Source organism: Lemur catta, chromosome 20 (genome assembly GCF_020740605.2).
Source record: "Lemur catta isolate mLemCat1 chromosome 20, mLemCat1.pri, whole genome shotgun sequence".
NCBI lineage: Eukaryota > Metazoa > Chordata > Mammalia > Primates > Lemuridae > Lemur > Lemur catta.
In genome coordinates this window covers 18062882-18085298 of record NC_059147.1, presented here as the reverse complement: position 1 = coordinate 18085298, position 22417 = coordinate 18062882, and the positions used below count along the sequence as shown (strand labels likewise).

The window sequence follows — 22417 nt, the reverse complement described above, 5'->3', positions numbered from 1 at the left end:
TCAGTTATGCAAGATGAATAAGTTCTGGAGAGCTAATGTACAACAATGTGACTATAGTTAACAAGGTACACTTGAAATTTGCTAAGAGGGTAGATTTTTTTTTTTCTTGTGAGACATCTTAGGTAAGAAAAAGGTAGATCTTAAGCGTTCTCATCGCACAGTCAAAAAAAATGTTAACTGTAATGTGAGGTGATGGATATGTTTATTAGCTTGATTATGGTGACTATTCACAATGTATATATCAAGTCATCAAGTCGTACACCTTAAATATGTACAATTTTTATAATGATCAACTATACCTCAATAAAGCTGGGGAGAAAAAAACAAAAGAAAAAAGGCAAAAGAAGCTCTTTGCAGTGCATAATTCCCTTATGGCCAGTCTTGTAAAAAAAAAAATCAGAAAGGTGTGACTTTAATGTTACAGTTATATTTGGAAAGTGAGATTATGGGTGATACCTGCTTTCTTCTTTTATTTTGTACATATTTTCTAATTTAAATAAAGTTATCACAGATAGATTACATGTGTAACTTTTAAAAGCCAAGTTTTTGTATTTTGGAGAGAGGCAGTGGATTGTAATTCACAACCCGCTCTGGGAGAAGGGAATAGGCCAAGGGATTATCTTGGACAGCGCTCATCCGACCCTCCTAACGAGGCGTAGACTTTCTTGAGAGTCCCTAACGGCGCGGCCCTGGAGGCTTATGGGAAGTGTAGTCCCGAAGGTCCATGGACCACCCCTCCGAGGACCCTGGGAACGGCGAGCAGCCCCTATATCTGCGCATGTGCAGTGCTAGAAGCTCGCTCGTGCTCGCCCTTCCCCCCCCACCCTCCAGCCGCGAGTGGGTGACAGAACCCCAGTCTCCGCGCGTCCCCACCGCCCCGCGCCGTGACCTGGTGTGGCACTGAACCACGAGTGGAGGCTGTGCCCCTCTAGGTATCAGGGGGGGCTGCCAGGTAGCTCCGCTCGGCCTGGGGCGGAGGGCAAGGAGATGTGGGATGGGCTCGAGCACTCGCGGGGTGGGAGCCCAAACTTCGGCGACTCGCAGGCGGCGGTGACCCTCGGGGCGGCGTGTGAGGCTGCCCGGCGCCCTCCTTCGAGTGGGGCCGGCGGGGCCCGCCTGGCCGGACGTGCGGGGGCGGAGACGGCAGAGAGGAGAGCGGCCGTGGGGGTTCGCCTGCCTCCCTTTGTCAGGAGCCGCGCCTCGGACGGGCGGCGGGGGTCTCGGGCCGCGCGGGAGCGAGTCCGGAAGCCCCAGCGGGCGCGCGCCCACCGGGCCCAGCCGGGCGCGGCGTGGGGGCGGGGCCGGACACACCTGGCCACGCCCCGGATGCCACGGGCTGCGTCCTGGGCCTGGCGGGGAGGTCGAGGACTGGCAGCCTCCCAGTGGGTGAGAGTTCTTTGTCAGGGTGTTTTCCATGAAATGTTCGCCCGACCCCCACATCTACCCTGTGACTTCCGGTATTATCATCTCAGTGTCCACCGAAGAAAAAGGGAGGCTCCGAAAGGGGAAGTGATTTTCCCAAGGTCTCACAGCCAGCTGGTGCTTTATGTTATACGCGTAGCAGATGTTTTCATTTGTCTTTTGACTTTGTCCACTGGTAGTTTTTGCCATGCGCGCGTTTTTAATTTCTCTGTGGTTGAATTGACTGCTCTTTCTTTTTATGGCACCCAAAAGTCTTCATTACTTTCAGATTATGCAAAAGTTTTTCATGATGATGGTACGGTCGTGCGCCACATTACAATGTTTTGGTCAGCGACAGACCTCATACACAGTGATGATTCCGTAAGGTAATACCATATTTTTACTGTACCTTTTCTGTGTTAAGATACACAGATAGCTACCATCGCGTTACAGCTGCCTGTAGTATTCAGCACAGTAGTATGCTGGTACTCCTAGGTCTGTAGCCGAGGAGCAATAGAAATACAGCATAGGTCTGTGGCAGGCTATACCATTTAAGTTTGTGTAAGTGTGCTTTGTCATGTTCACACAATTAAATTGACTAATGTATTTTTGAGAACGTATCCCTGTCATTATGTGCTGCATGACTGTGCTTTAGAATCAATTGTATTTTTAAAAAAAATCTGGTACTTTCAATGTGATCTGATTGATGGTTACATTAAATTAGGGGGAATGGACACCATTATGATATTGGGTCTGCCTGTAGTCTTTAGCATTTGTTCCAGTGCTTTTTTGTTTTGTCACCTTCAGCATTTTATAATTTGTGAAAAAGATTTTCATTTTTCTTAGTAGTTGTATTGTATTTTACTGCTACTGGAGATAGAATCCCATTTCTATAATTTTTTCCCCTTGTTGGTTTTTCCCATTTTTTGTGTGTATTTGGGATTTTTCCCCCTTTTTTTCTTGATTAGTCTAGCTGATGATTATCTATTTTTATTGTCAGAGTAAGTCTTCTTAACGTCTGTTGTGTCTGTAATAATGTCTCTTGGATCATTCCAGATGTTGGTTACTTTGTGTCCTTTTTTTTCTTGGCCAGTTTGGCTAGAGGTTTGTTAATATTATTGATCTTTTCAAATAAGCAGCATTTAATTCAATTGCATTTCTCTATCGTTTTCAGTTTTATTGATTTCTGCTCTTACCTTTATTTCCTTCCTTATGCTTGCTTTGAGTTTAATTGCTTTTGCTTTTGTTTGTTTTTTTTTTTTTTTGGTTTTATAAGGTGGAAGCTGAGGCCATTAATTGAAGACTTCTTTTCTAATAGAAACAGTTTCATGCCATAACTGTTCCTCTAAATACTGCTTTAGCTATATCTTTTCAAATTTTTATATGCTATATTTTCATTACCATTCAGTTCCAGTTTTTTTTAACTTCCCTTGTAAATTCATTTTTCACCCATTAATTATTTAGAATTGTATTGCTTAATTTCTAAATATTTGGGGATTGTCCAGATCTCTTTCTATTAGTGATTTACAGTTTAATTCTGATTCTGATTTGGTCAAAGAATATACTCTGTTACAAATTTCTTTTAGATTTTTTTTTTTTTTGAGACAGAGTCTTGCTCTGTTGCCTGGGCCAGAGTGCAGTGGTGTCATCACAGCTCACTGCAAGCTGAAACTGCTAGGCTCAACCAATTTTCCTGCCTCAGCCTCTGGAGTAGCTGGGACCACAGGCACGTACCATGATGCCCAGCTAATTTTTCTAGTTTTTGTAGAGACGAGGTCTCACTCTTGCTCTTGCTCAGGATGATCTGGAACTCCTGGCCTCAAGCAATCCTTCTGCCTTGGCCTCCCAGAGTGCTATAATTACAGGCCTGAGCCACCACACCTGGCCTGTTCTTTTAGATTTGTTGTCGTTTGTTTTATGGCCAAGGATGTGATCTATCTTGTTGACTGTTTTATGTGCACGTGAATAAATATTGTACTGTTAGTGGTGGAGTCTTCTATAAATATTAAATGGGTCAGGGTGGTTGATAGGGTGGTTTATTCTTCTGTATCCTTATAGGTTTTCTATTTACTTGTTCTATCAGTAATTAAGAGAAGGATATTGAAATGCCCAACTGAAATTGTGCATTTATTTTTATTTCAATTCTGTCAATTTTTGCTTCTTGTATTTTGAAGTTTTAAGTGCATGTACATTTAGGATGTACATGTAGGTTTTGTCTTCTTGGTGATTTGACACATTTATTATTATGTGATATCACTTTTTATTCCTGGTCATATTTCTTTTTCTGAAGTCTACTTTGTCTGACATTACTATCATTACTCCAGCTTTTCTTTGATTAATGTTTGCAAGGTGTATATTTTTTCATCCTTTGACACTTAATGTAGCTATGTTTTTATATTTAATACAAAATGCTTATAGACAGCACATAGTTTGGTCTTGCTTTTTTATCCAGTTTGACCTCAGTGATTGAATTGGTGTGTCTATAACAATTATTGATAAGTTGGATTAAAATCTACCTTCTTGCTGGCATTTTTCTGCTTGTCTCATCTGGTCTTTGTTCCTGTTTTCCTTTTTTCTGCCTACTTTTGGCTTAAGTGGGTACTTTATATGATTACATTTTATCTCCACTATTGACTTTCCTTTATTTGGAAAAACTTTCCCAAATTTTTGGTGGTTGCCCTAAGGTTTACAATAAACATCTTGAATTATTCATAGGGGACCTTTAAATAATATGCTGCTTAATGTATGTATGCTTATAATTGTATACTCCCAATTTTATCCTCTCATTTTTTGTGCTGTTATTGTCATACATTTTACTTTTACATACACTATAAACCCACAGAACTTTGCTACTGTTTTTGCTTTAGATAATCAGTTATTTTTTAAAGTGATTGAAAGCAGGAAAAAGTATCTATATTTACCTTCATTTTAACTATTCTCAGAGATCTTCGTTTCTTTGTGTAGATCTAGATTTCTGTCTGCTATCGTATTCTTTGTATGTAAAGAACTTCCTTAAGCATTTCTTATAGTACAGGTCAACTGATAATGAATTCTCTGTTTTTGTTTGCTTGAAAAGATTTTTATTTCATCATAATTTTTGAAAAATATTTTTTGCTGAGTATAGAATTCTGGGTTGATAGTTGTTTTTTTTGTTTTTTTCTTGTTAAAGCACTTTATAAAGATGTCACTACATTGTCTTGGAGCTTACATAGTTTCTGATGAGAAGATGGCTGTGATTGTTTGACATGGTTCTTCTATTAATATATATAATGTGTCTTTTCCTCTCTCTGGCTACTTTGAAGACTCTCTTTAACCTTAATTTTCAGTTGTTTGGATATGATGTGTCCATGTATGTTTTTTTGTTTGGTTTTTGGTATTTATCCTGCATGGATAAATTATCTGAGCTCCTAGGATCTGTGGTTTGATAGCATTTATTATTTTTGGAAAATTCTTGGCCATTATGTCTTCAAATACTACTTTTCTCCTTTTGGAATTTCAATTACATGTTTGTTAGACCATTAGACTGTGATTCAGTATCACAATTAAAGAGTTACTTAGATTCAAGGATAGAGCCCTTGAATGCTTTATCCTTTATTTTTTCCTTTCATTTCTCTTTGTGTTTCAGTTTGGGTAATTTCCTTTGGCTTTTCTTCAAATTTACTGAAACTTTTCTTAGCTCTGTTGGATCTACTAACAAACCTGTTGAAGGTATTCTTTCATCTCTGTTACTGTGCTTTTCTTTCTTAGCAATTCCATTTGATTTTTTTCTAGGTGTTTCCATCTGTGCTGAAATTCCCAATTTGTTCATTCATGTTGTCCATCTTTTCCATTAAAGCTTTTAGTATATAAATCATAGTTGTTTTAAATTCCCCGTCTATTCATTTCAGCAGTTGAGGATTCTCTTGACTGCTTTGTCTCTTGTTCGTGGGTTATCTTAGTCTTGCCTTTTGGGGTGTCTCATGATGTTTAATTGAAGGTAGGTGCTGCCAGTGTGATCTTTTTTGCCCTTTCTAAAGAGGCAAAGGGACTGTCCCAGGAAGTAGTATTTTCCTAGGTGGTGTGTAGGGATTTCTAAACAGGTCATTCTAGGAGTTGTGAGGCAGGTCAGACTCCTAATAACAATGCCTTCCTTTTTCCTCTATTCCAGTTCTGCCTTCATAGTTCTCTGCCTTTACCCCAAAACTGCAGAAAATGAACAAATTCCAGGTGAGTTGTTTATTCCCCACTTTGTTTTTCAGTGCTTTTGAGGGTGCTTACTAGGATCTGGAAAATTAAATAGAAAAGTATAAATGAATAAAAATCAAGGAAAACATTGTAAAATTAACTGATCGATACTGCAGCCAAAAAGCAAACTGAATTAATTAAGACACTTGCATTGGTTATGAGTGCCAATTTCTTGGTTCTCCATATTAGGTCTGAATAAATACTACTTCATATAGGTGATATTTGGACAGCATTCCCAGAAACAACCAAAATTGAATGAGTTATCAGTTTGTCTTTGGTTTTTTTCATATAGCATTCTTCAGTGCAAGTGCAGAGTACTATTGTAGGTATTTTGTTTTTCCAATTAAATTAGCATAATGCCAGAGAACTCAGTAAATATGTGGGTATGTATTTAAATTGTCTCCCAACCCCTTACAGGTACCATTGTCATTACTTTATTGAGTAGCTTTCCAGAGTTTATTTGTACATATTTACATAAGTACAAATATAGATGCAAATATAAGATAACATATGAATCATACTGTTCTGTTTATATTTGTTTTGTTTTTAATTAACAGACTTCATTTTTAAAGCAGTTTTGGGTTTACAGAAAAATTTAGTAGAAAGTAGAGTTTCCATATACCACTTCACTCCCAACTGCCCTCCATAGTTTATTATTGAGATCTTGGGGAAAAAAATTTGCATTAATGTGGTATTCTTGTTACAATTGATGAGCCAATATTGATACTTTAAATGAAGTCCATAGTTTGCATTAGGGTTCACTCTTTGTGTTACACATTCTGTGGGTTTTGAAAAATGTATAATGACATATATCTCCCATTGTGGTATCATACAGAATAGTTTCGCTGCTTAGTAATCCCCTGTGATCCACCTATTTATCCCTTTCTCCCTTTCCCTAAGCCTCTGATATTTTCCACTGATCTTTTTATTGTCTTATCTTCCTCGTTTTGCCTTTTCCAGAATGTTGTATAGTTGGATTCACACACTAGGTAGCCTTTTCAGATTGGTTTCCTTTACTTAGAAATAGACACTTAAGGTTCCTCCATGTCTTTTCGTGGCATGATACCTCATTTTGTTTTAGCACTGAATAATATGCCATTATGTGGATGTACTACTTTTTATTTATCCCTTCACCTATTGAAGGACATCTTAGTTGCTTCCCAATTTTGGCAATTATAAATGAGGCTGCCATAAACATCTGTGTGCAGGTTTTTGTGTGGACCTAAGTTTTCAGCTCATCTGGGTAAATAAATACTAAGGGCCATATTGCTGGATCATATAGTAAGAATTTGGTTAATCTTATAAGAAACTGCCAAAATGTCTTCCAAGTGGCTGTATCATTTTGCATTCCCACCAGCAATAAATGAGAGTTCCTGTTGCTACACATCGTCATCAGCATTCGGTGTTGTCAGTGTTCTGGATTGTAGGCATTTTAGTAGGTGTGTAATAGTATCTTGTTTAGATTTACAATTCCCTGATGACACATGATGTCAAGCATCTTTTCATATGCTTATTTGCTATCTCTTTATCTTTTTTGGCAAAGTATCTGTTCAGATATTTTGCCCATTTTTTACTCAGGTTGTTTGTTTTCTTATTTTGAGTTTTAAGAGTTATTTGCATGGTTTAGATACAAGTCTTGTATCAGATACGTGTTTTGTGAAGATTTTCTTCCAGTTTATTGTCTTCTCAGTTTCTTAATTATGTGTTTTTTATCACTCAATAACGTATCTTTGAAATCTTTCCATATCAGAGCATAGTTTCCTCATTTTTTTCCTAATTTTCTTGTGTAATGTAACAAACATATATACAGAGCAGTGTATAAAATATTATACTCTATATGCATTATAACAGCATGTATAACAAATATGTATACAGTAAAGAGTAAAAAAATGGGTACCCATGTATGCAGCCAGGTTAAAACAGAAAGTTCTCTGTTCTTTATGATGCATTCTCTGATTGAATCCTCCAACTAAGTAGCCACTATCTTCATATTTTTGTTAATCATTCCCTTTCTTTCCTTAAAGACTTTACCACTTATATATGTATTCCTAAGCAATATAAAATTTAGTTTTGAAAAGCTATAACTGGAATTAATATTGCCTTGGCTTGCATAATCTTTTTTCTGATGGGTGGAGTTGTTTTCTTTTAGACATGTAAGATCTAAAACATGTCCTCTCTTGCACCTATGTGCCCTTTATCAAGACTCAGGTTATTTTTTTTTCCCAAATTACATTACCATGTGTTAGCTAAGGGGAGATGAAACCACTCATGCATTGCTGGTGATAGTATAAAATTATACAGCCTTACTGAGAGCAATGTGGCAATACTTACCAAGCAAATCTAGCTGTGTCTAGAAATTCTGCTACTATTGAACAAAGGCTCCCAGGAGAAGAGAAACCAAATGGAATCTCTGGGTCATGGTCTGGCTTCAGCTTTCCTGAGAGTTTACATAAATCCCATTTGGGGAAGTCATTGGCAAGGTCATGAGAAACATAGGGAAACATAGGGCTCTACACATTTGGGCCATCTGGTAGGATCAAAATGTGGATTAGGTATTAAAAGTCTGGTAGGAATATAATTAGAGGGGATGGGATGCTGTGTATTTTCTGCTTCTTGGCTCACTCACTGGTCAGCTGCCAGCTCTCAGGAGTAGATTAAAGTGGAACACTTCTGTGAGGTGATATGAGTGTCTTCATCTGATCCAAAGCAGCCTAGTGTGGAGGAGGGAGACAGATGTCATTAGCACATGTTCAAGACAAGCCAAACCAGGTACAGATAAGAATCTGGGCCAGGCTCATCCAGCCAGGCATTCTGCCCTCAGGTTAATAAAAAGGTGGTAGAGTGGCAGCAGATATCTTGTTGATGACAACCCTCAAAGTGCCTGCTTTTGAATCACTCTGTTCCAGTTTGTACTGTAAGCAATTTGGTGTCAGTAGGAAATCACTGCCCCTCTGCAGTCTCCTTCAGACTTCTTCTAACTTTTAGGGATTTCCTTCAGCTCTGTGTTGTATTGATCTTTTGTTTGCCTTTTCCCATGTATTTGACTTTTTTGGATTACTATTGTCTTACTGGAGTATGTTCTTCAGTAGCTTATTGAGAAAGGATGTGTGAGAGATACATTGTTTTAGACTTCTCATTTCTGAAAATGTCTTCATTCTGTTCTGATATTTGATTGATAGCTAGATATGCATGTGGATTTGTCCATGCCTTGCTTTAGTTCTGTCAGTTTTTCTTCACAAAGATTTCTTTCTTTCTTTTTTTTTTTTTGAGACAGAGTCTCACTCTGTTGCCTGGGCTAGAGTGCTTGTGGCATCAGCCCAGCTCACAGCAACCTCAAACTCCTGGGCTCAAGCAATCGTACTGCCTCAGCCTCCCGAACAGCTGGGACTACAAGCATGTGCCACCATGCCTGACTAATTTTTTCTATATATTTTTAGTTGTTCAGCTGATTTCTTTCTATTTTTTTTAGTAGAGACGGGAACTCACTCTTGCTCAGGCTGGTCTCGAACTCCTGACCTGGAGCCATCCTCCTGCCTCGGCCTCCCAGAGTGCTAGGATTACAGGCGTGAGCCACCGTGCCCAGCCTTGCTATTTATTTATTTTTGTCCTATCTGTTCCCATTTTCCTTTTTCTTTTTTTTAAGTGGTTGCTCTAGGGATTACAGCTTATATGCTTTTCTGACCACCTTTACATTTTTACATACCACTTTACAGTTCATCTGAAGTGTTTGTGTGCTAACTCTAGTCTGGGTTATCTCTACATCTGCTTCTGCCTTGTTTATCTCTTGATTGGTTTTGTCTTTTCATTGTTTTTGCTTTTTCATGTCTAGTAAATTTTGTTTGTATGATGGACATGTTGTATGATACATATTAATAGCTCCCTCTAAAATATGTTTTGTTCAGCCAGTTAAGTTATTGGCAGATCATTCTGATCCTGCTGGAGCTTGTTTTTCAGATTTGCAAGGGTGGGTCTATTTCAGTTAGGTCATAGTCCTTTCTCCTAGGGTATGGTCCTTCCTTCCATGGCTTTTCTGGCATCTCAGCTGTTCCCCGGTATCTCTGCTCCCGCCAGATTCCAACTGCAGCATCTGCCCAGCACTGTACAAACTTTGAAATCTCTGTTCAGATAGCAGTCTCCCAGTTGTTGCTGTCTGCTAGTTCTCCTGGAGGCTTCCTGTCCACCTGCACATATTAAGAACCAGCCAAAGATCTGAGGTGAATTATTATGGAGAATGTTAGGGCCCCTTGTCTGTGGCTTCCTTAGCTCCATTACCCTGTGACTTAATCTGTTTTGTGCTGCTATAACAGAATACCTGAGACTGGGTAATTTATAAAGAAAAGAAATTTATTTTCTCACAGTTCTGGAAGCTGAGAGTCTAAGATCAAGGTGCCAGCAGGTTGGCTCTATGGTGAAGGCCTGGTCTCTGCTTCCAAGGTGCTTCCAAGGTGGCACCTTGAATGCTGCATTCTCGGGAGGGAAGGAATGCTGTATCCTTGAATGGCAGAAGGTAGAAGGGCCCAAAAGAGGACAAACTCCCTCCTGAAATCCCCTTTAGAAAGACGCTTAACTCATTTGCAAGGGGAAGAGCCCTCATGACCTAGTCACCTCTCAAAGGCCACACCTCCCAATACTGTTACATTGGGGATTAAATTTCAATATGAATTTTTGGAGGGGACAAAAAATATTCAAGCCATAGCATCCTGACCCCACATCTCAGTTGCTTTGCAGACACAAATGCCAGTTTTTATTTATTCCATGTAGCAACACTCACTTCTGCCTGGGCTTTATTTTTCTGTGCCATAGTTTAGAAAATACCCTTAGGGACATTTTTACTGAATGTAAAATTCAAGATTGATATATTTTTTTTCTTTGCAGCATCAGTGTGAATGTGGGGCTCCCCTCCTACATGCCCTTTTTTCAATAATAGTAGAAGGGCACTGGTTGCTTGCCCATGCCTGCAAATGGTCATTTTATTTTGTCCAGCTTTTATTGTTTGTTCTCTCAGAGTTTTGAATTCATTACTTTTTAGTGTAGTGTAGTTAGGAAGTCTAAAGGTGGTCTGTCTGCTTATTAGAATGTGACTTATTCTCTCCTGAAACTAATAAACCTTTCTGTTTATACCCAGTGTTCAGAAATTTCCTTATGATTGATTTTTTTTTCTTTTTTGGCTTAAAACAACAGAAAGTTATTCTCTCACAGTTTGGGAGGCCAGAAGTCCAAATTCAAGGTGTGTTAGTAGGACCATGCTTCCTGCAGAGGCTTTAGGAGTGATTCTGTTCCTAGCCTCCCTCCTCTTATGGTGGCTGCAGGCATTCTCTGGCTTGTGGCCACCTCACTCCAATGTCTGCCTCTCTGGTCACATGTGATTCTTTTTTTTTTTTTTTTTTTTTTTGAGACAGAGTCTCACTTTGTTGCCCGGGCTAGAGTGAGTGCCATGGCGTCAGCCTAGCTCACAGCAACCTCACACTCCTGGGCTCAAGCGATCCTCCTGCCTCAGCCTCCCGAGTAGCTGGGACTACAGGCATGCGCCACCATGCCCGGCTAATTTTTTCTATATATACTTTTAGTTGTCCAGATAATTTATTTCTATTTTTAGTAGAGACGGGGTCTCGCTCAGGCTGGTCTTGAACTCCTGACCTCGAGCAATCCACCCACCTCGGCCTCCCAGAGAGCTAGGATTACAGGCGTGAGCCACCACGCCTGGCCTCTACATGTGATTCTTTTTCTTCCTTTTTGTCTGGTATGTCATAAGATTTTTTTTTTCTTTTGTTTGATTTTGTGAAGTGTGAAAAACGCACAGAAATACTAATAATTACCAACCTATTATACAATCTAGTCAATACTTGACATTTTGGCATATTTGCTTCTGCACATTAAAGTTTTTTCTTTATATTACACAATTCATACATGAATTCTGTCTCTTACTCTATCATATGAGGATGTGCCCTCCCTAGCCTACTGTCTATCTTCGTTTTATGTCACCTCACTTATTGCTAAAATCCTCTTGACTATTAAAGCCAGTGTTCTCACCTTAGCGGTAATCAATATTAGAAGTTTTGTGTGGGTGTGTATCCAGTCCTCTTTTTAAAAGTACTTTTGTATGAATTAACAGGATTATATAGAATTTTTAGATCATGTCATAGGCATACTTTTGGAATTCTGTTTAATTATCGATGCACCTGAGCCAGCTTTCTGTGCCTTTTGTTTTCAGGCTTTGTGTGAAGTTTGTCTCTTATAAAAAGTGTGAATATATATATTTTTTAAAACCGTGGGCCAGGCGTGGTGGCCCACACCTGTAATCCTAGCACTCTGGGAGGCCGAGGCGGGAGGATCACTCGAGGTCAGGAGTTTGAGACCAGCCTGAGCAAGAGTGAGACCCTGTCTCTACTAAAAATAGAAAGAAATGATTTGGACAGCTAAAAATATATATAGAAAAAAATTAGCCGGGCATGGTGGCACATGCCTGTAGTCCCAGCTACTCGGGAGGCTGAGGCACAAGGATTGCTTAAGCCCAGGGGTTTGAGGTTGCTGTGAGCTAGGCTGATGCCACGGCACTCTAGCCAGGGCAAAAGAGCGAGACTCTGTCTCAAGAAAAAAAAAAAAAAAAAAAAAATCATGAAGGTGTTAGTCTTTTAACAAACACTTATCCCATTTTTATTTATTTATTTTTTAAAGAGACAGGGTCTCACTCTGTCACCCAGGCTGGAGTGCAGTACTATGATCATAGCTCACTGTATCCTTGAACTCCTGGGTTCAAACAATGCTCCTACCTCAGCCTCCCCAGTAGCTGGTAGTACAGATGTGCACCACTGCACCCTAGCTATTTTTTAAAACTTTTTTTGTAGAGGCAAGTCTCAGTGTGTTGCCCAGGCTGTTCTGAAACCCCTAGGCTTAGGTGATACGTCCACCTTGGCCTCCCAAAGTGCTGAGATTATAGGTATGAGCCACTGTGCCTGGCCCCTATTTTAATTTGATTACTGATTTTATTGATCTACTTTTCCCCCTCTGCTGGTTTGTCAGAATATATTTTCATCCTGTTAGGGGGTATCTTACTTTTTTTCAGTACTTATTTAAATGTTTATTTTAAACAAACAAAATTTAATCAGAGTCTTTCTCCCAAACATGATACTTTCCCCATGCTACAACTCCCAAGTTGATGGAATCCAAAAATTAGTTACAGCTTATTATTTAACACCTCCTTCTCCTATTCCATATTTACTTATTTTAACATCTTTTGCTGATTTATTTGCTTTTGTTTTGTTTTTTTCATAGCATCCAACTGATTCATGCTGGGCTTAATTTTCTTCTTTTTGTAGTATGTCCTTTAATAGTAATAATACCTAACACATGACATTTATTATCAGTCATCATTCTAGATCAGGGGTTGTCAAATTATGGCCCATTGTCCACATGGCCTGCTGCCTTGTTTTTATATGGCCCGTAAGCTAAGAACAATTGGGGAGGAAATATCAAAAGAATAGTATTTTGTGTTGTGAAAATTATATGAAATTCAGATTTGTGTCCATAAATCAAGTTTCATTGGAACACAGCCATGCCTATTTGTTTACATACTGTCCATGCCTGCTTTTGTAGTATGATGGCCAAGTTGATTAGTTTTGGCAGAGACTACATACATTTTGCAAAACCTAAAATATTTACTATTTGACCCTTTATAGAAAAGGTTTGCCAACTTGTGTTCTAGATATTTTCAGCACTTTGAAGATATTCCATTATGTTCTGGCTTTCATTGTTTCTATTAAAAAATAAGCTGTCAGTTTTATTGTCTTTGAATGTTCTGGGGTTATTAGTTTTATTATGCTGTACCTAAATGGGGTTTTATTTTTTATATTCTACTAGAGGTTAGTGGTGTTTCTTGAAACTATAGCCTGCTGTGAGCTGTTTTGGAAAATTCTCAGCCATTATCTCTTCAAATATTGTTTCTGCTATATTTTTCCTCTCCTACTAGGACTCCAATTGCAAATGTATTAGACCTTTTTAGGTTATTGCATGTGTCTTTAGACTCTAATGTATTTTCCATCCTTGTTCCTTCTATATTTTTTGAGACAGAGTCTCACTCTGTTGCCCTGAGTAGAGTGTCATGGCCTTAGCCTAGTTCACAGCAACCTCAAGCTCCTGGGCTCAAGCAATCCTTCTGCCTCAGCCTCCCTAGTAGCTGGGACTACAGGCATGCACCACGACTCCTGGCTAATTTTTCTATTTTTAGTAGAGACGAGGTCTCACTCTTGCTCAGGCTGGTCTTGAACTCCTGAGCTCAAGGGATCCTCCTGCCTCGGCCTCTCAGAGGGCTAGGATTATAGGCATGAGCCACTGTGCCTGGCCTGTTCCTTCTATATTTTAGTCTGGATATTTTTTTACTGACATTTATTATCTCTTCAGCTGTGTCTAATCTGTTATATCCAACTATATACTTAAAATTTTTTCCACCATTTTTATGGCTTGGATGTGGTAGGGAGTTCCTTATTTCTGATATTTTTTTCTCATAATTGGAAGTACATCTTCTGCCTTTAAATATTCAGAGCTTTAATGTTGATGCCTATATAATCTTCATCAATGCACTGGTACCATCAAATACCAAATATTTATGTTTATGTGCTTGTCTCCCTGTACCCCTCTTGAGAGCAGAAACAGGGTTTTATTAATATGATAGGGCTAGAGGTAAGGAAATCTGAGTATTTTAACTATAAAATTTTTTTGAGACATGATATGAACAAGATGTACTGTTGGTATTATTTGTAAATTTTCATGGTGAATAACTTTTACGACATGGTAAGAAAAAGTTTTCGTATATCCTTTCTATATCACCAAATGGTGATCACTTCAGAATGAATAACAATATGCCATTTCAGGGATCAGTTTCATTCACGGATGTGACTGTGGACTTTACCCAGGAGGAATGGGAGCAGCTGGACCCCTCTCAGCGGATCCTATACATGGATGTGATGCTGGAGAATTACAGCAACTTACTTTCAGTGGGTAAGTGCAATTTTCACTTGGAGCTATTTGCCTAGTAGCATTTACGTCCTTTCTTAGTTACCAAAAATTATGAGCTTCTGAATTACAAAATGGTTTTGGCCTCAAGCTTTAGGTGTTAAAGCTGAGAGAGAGTGCAGCCTCTTAAGTTCTACCTTTTTTGAAGGTTTCTGAAGTTCAATCAGTTAGATGCTATATCCCATTAGTAAATCGTGTGATTTTCAAGTTGGAGCAACAAAAAGTTGGGGAGAGTATAGTTACAATTGCCAGTTCAGAATGTTTTAGGGGAGATGTAAAAGGGGAATAAGAAACCAGTGGAATTAGCAATCCAGGGATTATAAACAGATTGGTTCCTTTTTCAAATCCCTAAACCTTTCAAGGCGGGTAAATCGCTCGAGGTCAGGAGTTCGAGGCCAGCCTGAGCAAGAGCGAAACCCCGTCTCTACTAAAAATAGAAAGAAATGATTTGGACAGCTAAAAATATATATAGAAAAAAAAGAATTAGCCGGGCATGGTGGCGCATGCCTGTAGTCCCAGGTACTCGGGAGGCTGAGGCAGTAGGATCGCTTAAGCCCAGGAGTTTGAGGTTGCTGTGAGCTAGGCTGACGCCACGGCACTCTAGCCCGGGCAACAGAGTGAGACTCTGTCTCAAAAAAAAAAAAAAAAAAAAAAAATGCTAGTTTGAGGTTAAAAGCACTGAATTTGGAATTTTGGTTTTAGAAAGTTTGTCAAATATTAAAGGTTTAAAACATTTGTTCAAAGTAAAATCACAAGTCACTGTAAAATAATGGTCGTTTATTTAATCAAGAGTGATAGTCATCAAAAGGCTGTAGGCACGGGCTGCACGCCTGTAATCCTAGCACTTTGGGAGGCTCGGGTGGGAGGATTGCTTAAGGCCAGGAGTTCAAGACCAGCCAGAGCAAGACCCCATCTCTACAAAAAAATAGAAAAATTAGCCAAGTATGGTGGCACACGTCTATAATCCCAGCTACTTGGGATAGTGAGGCAGGAGGATCGGTTGAGCACAGGAATTTGAGGTTGCAGTGAGTTGTGAGTGCCACTGCACTCTAGCATGGGTGACAGAGACTTTGTCTCAAAAAAAAAAAAAAAGGTTTTAAAGTCAATACAGGAAGTTACATGGGGGATAACCATTTTCAAGTTTAGTTCTTATAGTCAGAAACCTAATAAAGACAACACTGAGAGTATCATGATAAAGCATAAAATCTTTGTTTCTGTTAGGCCAGATACCCTAAAGGAAAACTTTCTATAGTGCGATTGCTTTTTTGTTTGCTTTTTTTGGGAAGCCTATTTAGATAACTTGGGTGTTAAACCTGATGAAAAGGGCAGTTGGATTACTCAGACACAGTAAGAGTGTGTCCAGGGTCATGAGCGTACAGTATATCATATAGAAGAATGTGAATAAGAAAAACTAGTACCTTGAAGAGGGGAACAAATTACTCTTAGTAACCGTAAAAGTTTTCTGACCATAATAAATAATTTAGACATATCAAGAAAGGCCAAGAGTATGTTGTTAAGTTATATTGGAGGAAAACATTGTTTTCTTAAACCTTTAAGATATTCTAAGGTCAGGCCATAACAACAGACTCCAAACCAGAAGGGAAAAATTTATAGGAGCTGACAGAAAGTGAAGATGAGAGTTACCATCCCAGCTTTTTTAAACGGGAAAAAAAGCTGAAGTCAGTCATATGTAGAGGAGGTTGAGCTTTTAAGATATAAATCTGAGAATTTTTTTTTAATTAAAAAAAGGAAACAGGTTGTAGAATTAAAATTAATGTCATGTAATTTCATTAAGAGTAAATATCTTTTAGGAAAACTTTGTTTTAGCCAAAATTTTTTTAAAATTTTTCTGAAATAACCAGTTATTTTAGGACACAAATTTACCATATAAGATCCTTTCTCCTACAACATTTTCCTTTCTGTTTAACTTTACCTAAAACATTTTTATTATCATAGCCTTTCTAAATATCTCTTATTTATTACTTCCTTTCTTTTCTTCCTAAATCTATATTTTGAATCAACCTTTAAGTAACTTCTTCATTAGACAAAGTTATATATGTAATTTTTTTAAATAAGAATATATTTCATGCCTCTTTTGTAATTTTTCTTATGAAAAACATCTTATTCTTTGGTATACTTTATATATAGAATCACATGTATTGACTGGAATTCTTATTTTTTGTAACTTAAAATTTTAGTGAAAACCTAAGAAGCAGGAAACCATGCATTGTCTACTATATATCAGTATTTTATAGATGAGAACCAATTTTTTTAGAAAACATTTTCTTATAGCTTTTCCATTAATTGGAAATGAACCAAACATTTGAGTGTCCTTTATTTAATATAACAAAACTCTGATTCTAAATTATATGAAAATTTCATTTATCCCATTTATATTTACCTAATTTAGTTTAGAATCCAGTTATTTTTAAGTTACTAATATTCTTTTAATCATGTTTATACCCTGTAAATTAGATATATAACACAGACCAAGTATCAAAATATAGTTTTGATTACTGGTTTTAAACTCAAAAAATTCTACCAAGAAAACAAACATAAGTATTTTAGTAAGAGGTGCTATTTTGAACAATGTGACATCTTTTCTAAGTTTTATAAATATAAAAGTTTTAGAATGTATCCTGTTTAAGGGTGTTAACTAATTAGATCCTTCCAAAACACCATCATCCCAAAATAAAATCTGTTGACATTATAGGGATCAAAATCTCTGGCCCCCCAAAGTTTAGCCAAGCTGTAGAAAGCAAAGTCCTCTGTCACCATAAAGGTTTGCTGAAAAATAACTGACGTAAGGCAGATTAATAGGAGCAAAAATTACAGACTTATACATGGGAGCCTTCAGAATGAACACTCAAAGATTTGGGGGAAATTGTCCATTTTTATGCTTAGGTTCAACAAAGTATGGACAGCTCTGTAGAAATTGGGACAAAAAGGATACGATCTAATGCTAACAGGCTGAGTAGTAGAACGCAGCAAGGCCTTTCCTTCTAGATTGCGTTTGGCTTCTCTGAGTGTGCATTCCCTCCTTCTGGGTATGGGGCAGGGCCCTTTCTGGAACCAGGTTTTTATGGTAAGACAAAGTAGGTCAGGTAATTATTTCATGACCAGTTTTGACGTAGAATAATTTTAGGTTTTATGGCTGGCTTTCAGAAAAAGCAGTTCTGGCTTTTTAAGCTGCCTTGGGGGAGAGGGGTTCTGGTTTCTATGGCTAGCGTCAGGGAAGAATGGAGCAGAGAAGCAGGAAGACCAGGAACCTTTGCTTCTAAGGCTATTTTAGAGTAGTTTTCTGAGCCCCATCAACGTGATGTCACCTGACTATAGACTGGAAAAAAACCTTCAGGACCAATGCTTAGCACCTCAAACAATGACACAAAGTTGTAGCATTTTTTTTTTACATGAGGATTAAGATTAAGCTATTCTAAAAACAATCTAAGTAGTCTCAAAACACATTTTCCAATTTGAGTGTAAACTTGAGTACATGTAATTTTTCCAAAGAGTAAGACTGCTTTGAGATTCTCTTTGGATTCTAATAACCATTTTGTTTATCCTAAAATAAATTACTATACAAAAATCAACAGCTTAGGGATCCCCGCCCCCCTGCAAATACTTTGCTATGGCAATACAATGTACACACACAACCAGCTAGCTTGTAGGACAAATCAACAGTGGGTAAGACCAAAGGGAAAACTAAAGCTTCCAATTTAAGCTCTTGTCACTACAATTTCTAGGACAGCTTTGAATCCCTAACAGTGCTGTTTGTTAGTATTAGATGATAGAAAGAGTCAGAAACATGTTTTGTCTGTACCTTTCTGTAGACATTGAAATCAGTGGAAGAAACTGCATCTGCAACTAGGATTAAAAGACCAAAACCAAAATATCTTTATAAACCTTTGACCATAAGTTTCTGTTTTTATGGTCCTGTTTACTTGATGTTTTACTTATTCTAATTTACTGAATCCCATTTTTTTGTTTAAGCTTTTCTACATTTTTACTTTATTAAAGAACCTTAAACACTTGGGTATTTTTGTTGATAACTCAGGAGATTTAGCTATCATCGTTAGTCCAACAATATTAAATTTGCCTTACTTATGAAAAATCATACAAACACATAGCATTTTGTCTTTGACTGGGTTTATAGTTTTATAACCTTTGTGTCAAACCATGACACCTTAAGAACATAAAAATGTCCAGTAAAACCCAGGCAAAAAATGTATGCTGACAATTTGAAAACATTTTTATTCATACTTTACCAGTAATACGTTTTTCTTTTTTAATAACCAGCTTATTTACGAAGTTAAATTCATGTCAACTAGAAAAGCATTTGGATTTGTTTGATTAACTTATGAGTGCCCTTATTTATAAGCCAGTTTAGAACCATGTAGTCACAAACATAATACATGTACACACACAAAACATATATAAACACACTCTCCTGCACACGAAGTTCCAATAGCTTTTACCTCAGAATTCTAGCCATGTGATAGTAATATAAACTCACCAGTTTACGAAAGATGACTGGATCCAAATTGCTTCCGACAAAACTGGAACTTGTTCACATGGGTAAACTTCAGTTGCCCTGATAATCTAGTAACACCTGTGGATCAAACTTTTGGATAAAACAATTTCCATGGCAGGTTAATTTAAAAGAAAAACCGCACTTAGCCTTTTTTCTTCAGTTTAAAATGAGTTTTCAATTTTTACATTTTAGCTAGAACTGGCTGCAAGATCTCGGAGTAGCCCTCAAGCAGTAATACCATAAACAGTGAGTTTATCTCAACATCAGTAGGAAAAGTTAGCATGTTCAGAGTAGACAGAAAAGAAAATAGAGAGCTTAAGAGACTCAATATTTTAACTTTATAGTGGCAGGTCAAACATTTGAGCTCTGAATTCTCCTTGATGTAATTTGCCCTTCAGTTAAAACTTATAGACAAGAATTAGCCATGACCAGCTAGTCCTAGAGAACCTGGCATGCCTTTGCACCTTTCCATTTACAAAAATATTTGCAAGTAGAGGCATTATAAACCAACTAAGATGCCTGAAGGAGGTTGTTCTCCTTGTCTTTCCTCATTTTTTACAGGATTTGTTTCCAATTTTTCTTTAAAAGAAGCAACTGAACTGTAGTCTAGGGTTTAGTGTAGTGCACTAGACTATGCCAGTTGTGGGTGGGATTCAGTCTTTTTACCACTGAGTCCTCTATGTCTCAGTTTCTCTCTTCGTGGGTCTGCTAACTCTGAGAGGGCTCAAAACACTGAGTGATCAGCTCTTACATGCATGTCTGGACCAGCCTCCTCCTAATTAATTTTGTTAGGGAGTTCCCAATAGGCCACTTCTCGCCTCAGGGAGTCACCCCAGACACTCCCACTTAGGTCCCTAGTCACACCTTTCAACTGGGAGGAGTAAACTGCCCTTTCTCTTCAGAATTGAGAAACTCAGTCTCTCATTTATCTACAAACAGGACAGTTCAGTTTCCTCTTTTACAAATGTTCAGAAAAGCCAATTGAGATTAATTTTGGGAGGAAGAGGCAATAGAGAAGACCTCTTAGAATGTACTTCCAAATGAAAATTAATTTGTTGATCTCACACAACAAATTCATAGGAAAAGAACCAACACCTTAGAATAAACCAGGACCATGAACCAAGAACAAGGGCCCAAGGGGAGTCCATGCTGGTACCTGGTACGGAGTTCAGGCTGCTCCTTCGGGAGGCCCTGAGTCTTCTAAGCCCCATGTTGGGTGCCATCTTGTCAATGGAAAAGAAACAAAACTCTGTAAAATAATTTAAAGAGGTTTATTCTGAGCTGAGTATGTGTGACCATGACCCAAGAGCCATACCCAAGAAGCCTTGAGCAAGTGGTCTCGCCGTGGTTTGGTTAGAGTTTGGTTTTATATGTTTCAGGGAGACAGGAATTACACGTAAAGTCATAAATCAATACGTGGAAGGCATACTTGGTTTGGCCAGAAAAGGTGGGACATCTCAAAGCAGGGAATCACAGGTTATAGGTGGGTTTAAAGATTCTCTGATTTGTAATTGATCAAAGAAATGAAGCTTTCTCTAAAGCCTTAGAATGTTTTAAGTTAAGATAAGGAAGTCTGTTAATCAAAGACAAGTCACCAGACATACACCTGTAGCTGTGGTTTAAGCTTTGTCTTGTATAACCTTAGGCGTGTTAATGAGTTAGTTAGAAAGGACATTTTCAAGAAGAGAGGAGGGCATGAGGAGGCATGTCTGACCTCCCCTCTCATGGCCAGCAACTCAGCTTTAGGGTATTTCTGGGGTCCCCTTGGCTGAGAGAGTGTCCATTCACTTAAGCTGGGAGGCTGAAGATTTTATGTTAGTTCACAGTTTAGTGGTCTTAAGGAAGATAGGGGTGTTTTGAGCTTTTTTTTTTTTTTTGAGACAGAGTCTTGCACTTGTTGCCTCGGCTAGACTGCCGTGGCATCAGCCTAGCTCACAACCACCTCACATTCCTGGGCTCAAGCAATCCTCCTGCCTCAGCCTCCCAAGTAGCTGGGACTACAGGCATGTGCCACTGCAGCGCCTGGCTAATTTTTTCTATGTTTAGTTGTCTGGCTAATGTCTTTTTATTTTTAGTAGAGATGTAGTCTTGCTCAGGCTGGTCTCGAACTCTTGACTTCAAGCGATCCTCCTGCCCTCAGCCTCCCAGAGTGCTAGGATTACAGCTGTGAGCCACCACACCTGGCCAGAAGATAGGTTTTTCAAGACAAGAGTGACATTGTTGGCCAGGCCCAATGGCTCATTCCTGTAATCCTAGCATTCTGGGAGGGCAAGGCTCAGGGGATGACTTGAGCTCAGGAGTTGGAGACCAGCCTCAGCAAGAGTAAGACCTTGTCTCTACTAAAAATAAAAAAACTGAACTGCATGGTGGTTCATGCCTGTAGTTCCAGATACTCGGGAGGCTGAGGCAGGAGGACTGCTTAAGCCCAGAAGTTTGAGATTACTATGAGCTAGGCTGACACCACTGCCCTCTAGCCCTGGGTAACAGCAAGACACTCTTAAAAAAAAAAAGAGAGAAAAAGAGTGACATTGTCATGCACAAAATGGCAGCAAGATCACAAAACTCAGGAATGAGTAATACCTAAGTTGAAAGTCAAAGTTATTAAAGGCCTATATATTGAAGCTGGATAACTTGATCCTTAAGATTCATTCAAATAAAAGGAACGTAAATATTAAAGAAAAGTAGCCTACCTGGGAGACTGAAGTGGGACAATAGCTTGAGCCCAGGAGTTCGGAGGTTGCAGTGAGCTGTGATTGTGCACTGCTCTCCAGCGTGGGTGACAAAGCAGGACCCTGTGTCTGTAAAAAAAAAAAAAAAGAAAGAAAGAAAAGGAAAAAATGATGGAGAAAACATGTTCACTCTCCCAACAACTTCAGTAGAAAAGAAAGCAGTAAACCAGCAGCGGCAGTGAGTGATTCTCTTGTAAAGATCTTGGATTTGTTTTGTATTTCCATAGCATATGAATTCCTGGGGGTATCTTGCGATCCATTTGGAAGAGAGTCTTAACTTCAGAGATTTGGGGCTCTGCAGTGAGGTTGTCTCTGCAAACCTGTGAGAAATGCAGCTTTTAGGAAATTTTTGGTATAAATTAGCAGAGTAGAGACAAGGGGAAAGAGCCTAGAAGAATGTAGACTAGTGCTGAGTCTACCACAGTAAACTAGAGAGTGTTGGCTGCTAAACTTAGATCTCCCTAGGTATTTCCCCTTAACAGCCTCATCTACTTATTTTCTTGGTCTCTGTGCTAACTGTCCA

At 38.6% G+C, this 22417-nt stretch overlaps 1 protein-coding gene across 9 annotated transcripts in view; it reads left to right on the top strand.

Annotated features, from left to right (window-relative positions):
• The window catches only part of ZFP1 (ZFP1 zinc finger protein), a 33145-nt gene that overhangs the window by 7345 nt on the left and 3383 nt on the right, over window positions 1-22417 (top strand). Inside the window, exons 1-4 of one of the 9 annotated variants that reach the window (XM_045533928.1) lie at window positions 764-932; window positions 1691-1787; window positions 5549-5607; window positions 14493-14619. In XM_045533928.1, coding sequence (XP_045389884.1) covers window positions 5593-5607; window positions 14493-14619 — 142 coding nt within the window. In that variant the 5' untranslated portion in view covers window positions 764-932; window positions 1691-1787; window positions 5549-5592. Of the gene's footprint in view, window positions 1-724; window positions 953-1342; window positions 1387-1690; window positions 1788-5548; window positions 5608-14492; window positions 14620-22417 lie in introns of those variants that run through there. The other 8 variants (XM_045533927.1, XM_045533931.1, XM_045533926.1 and 5 more) reach the window with 8 other exon arrangements.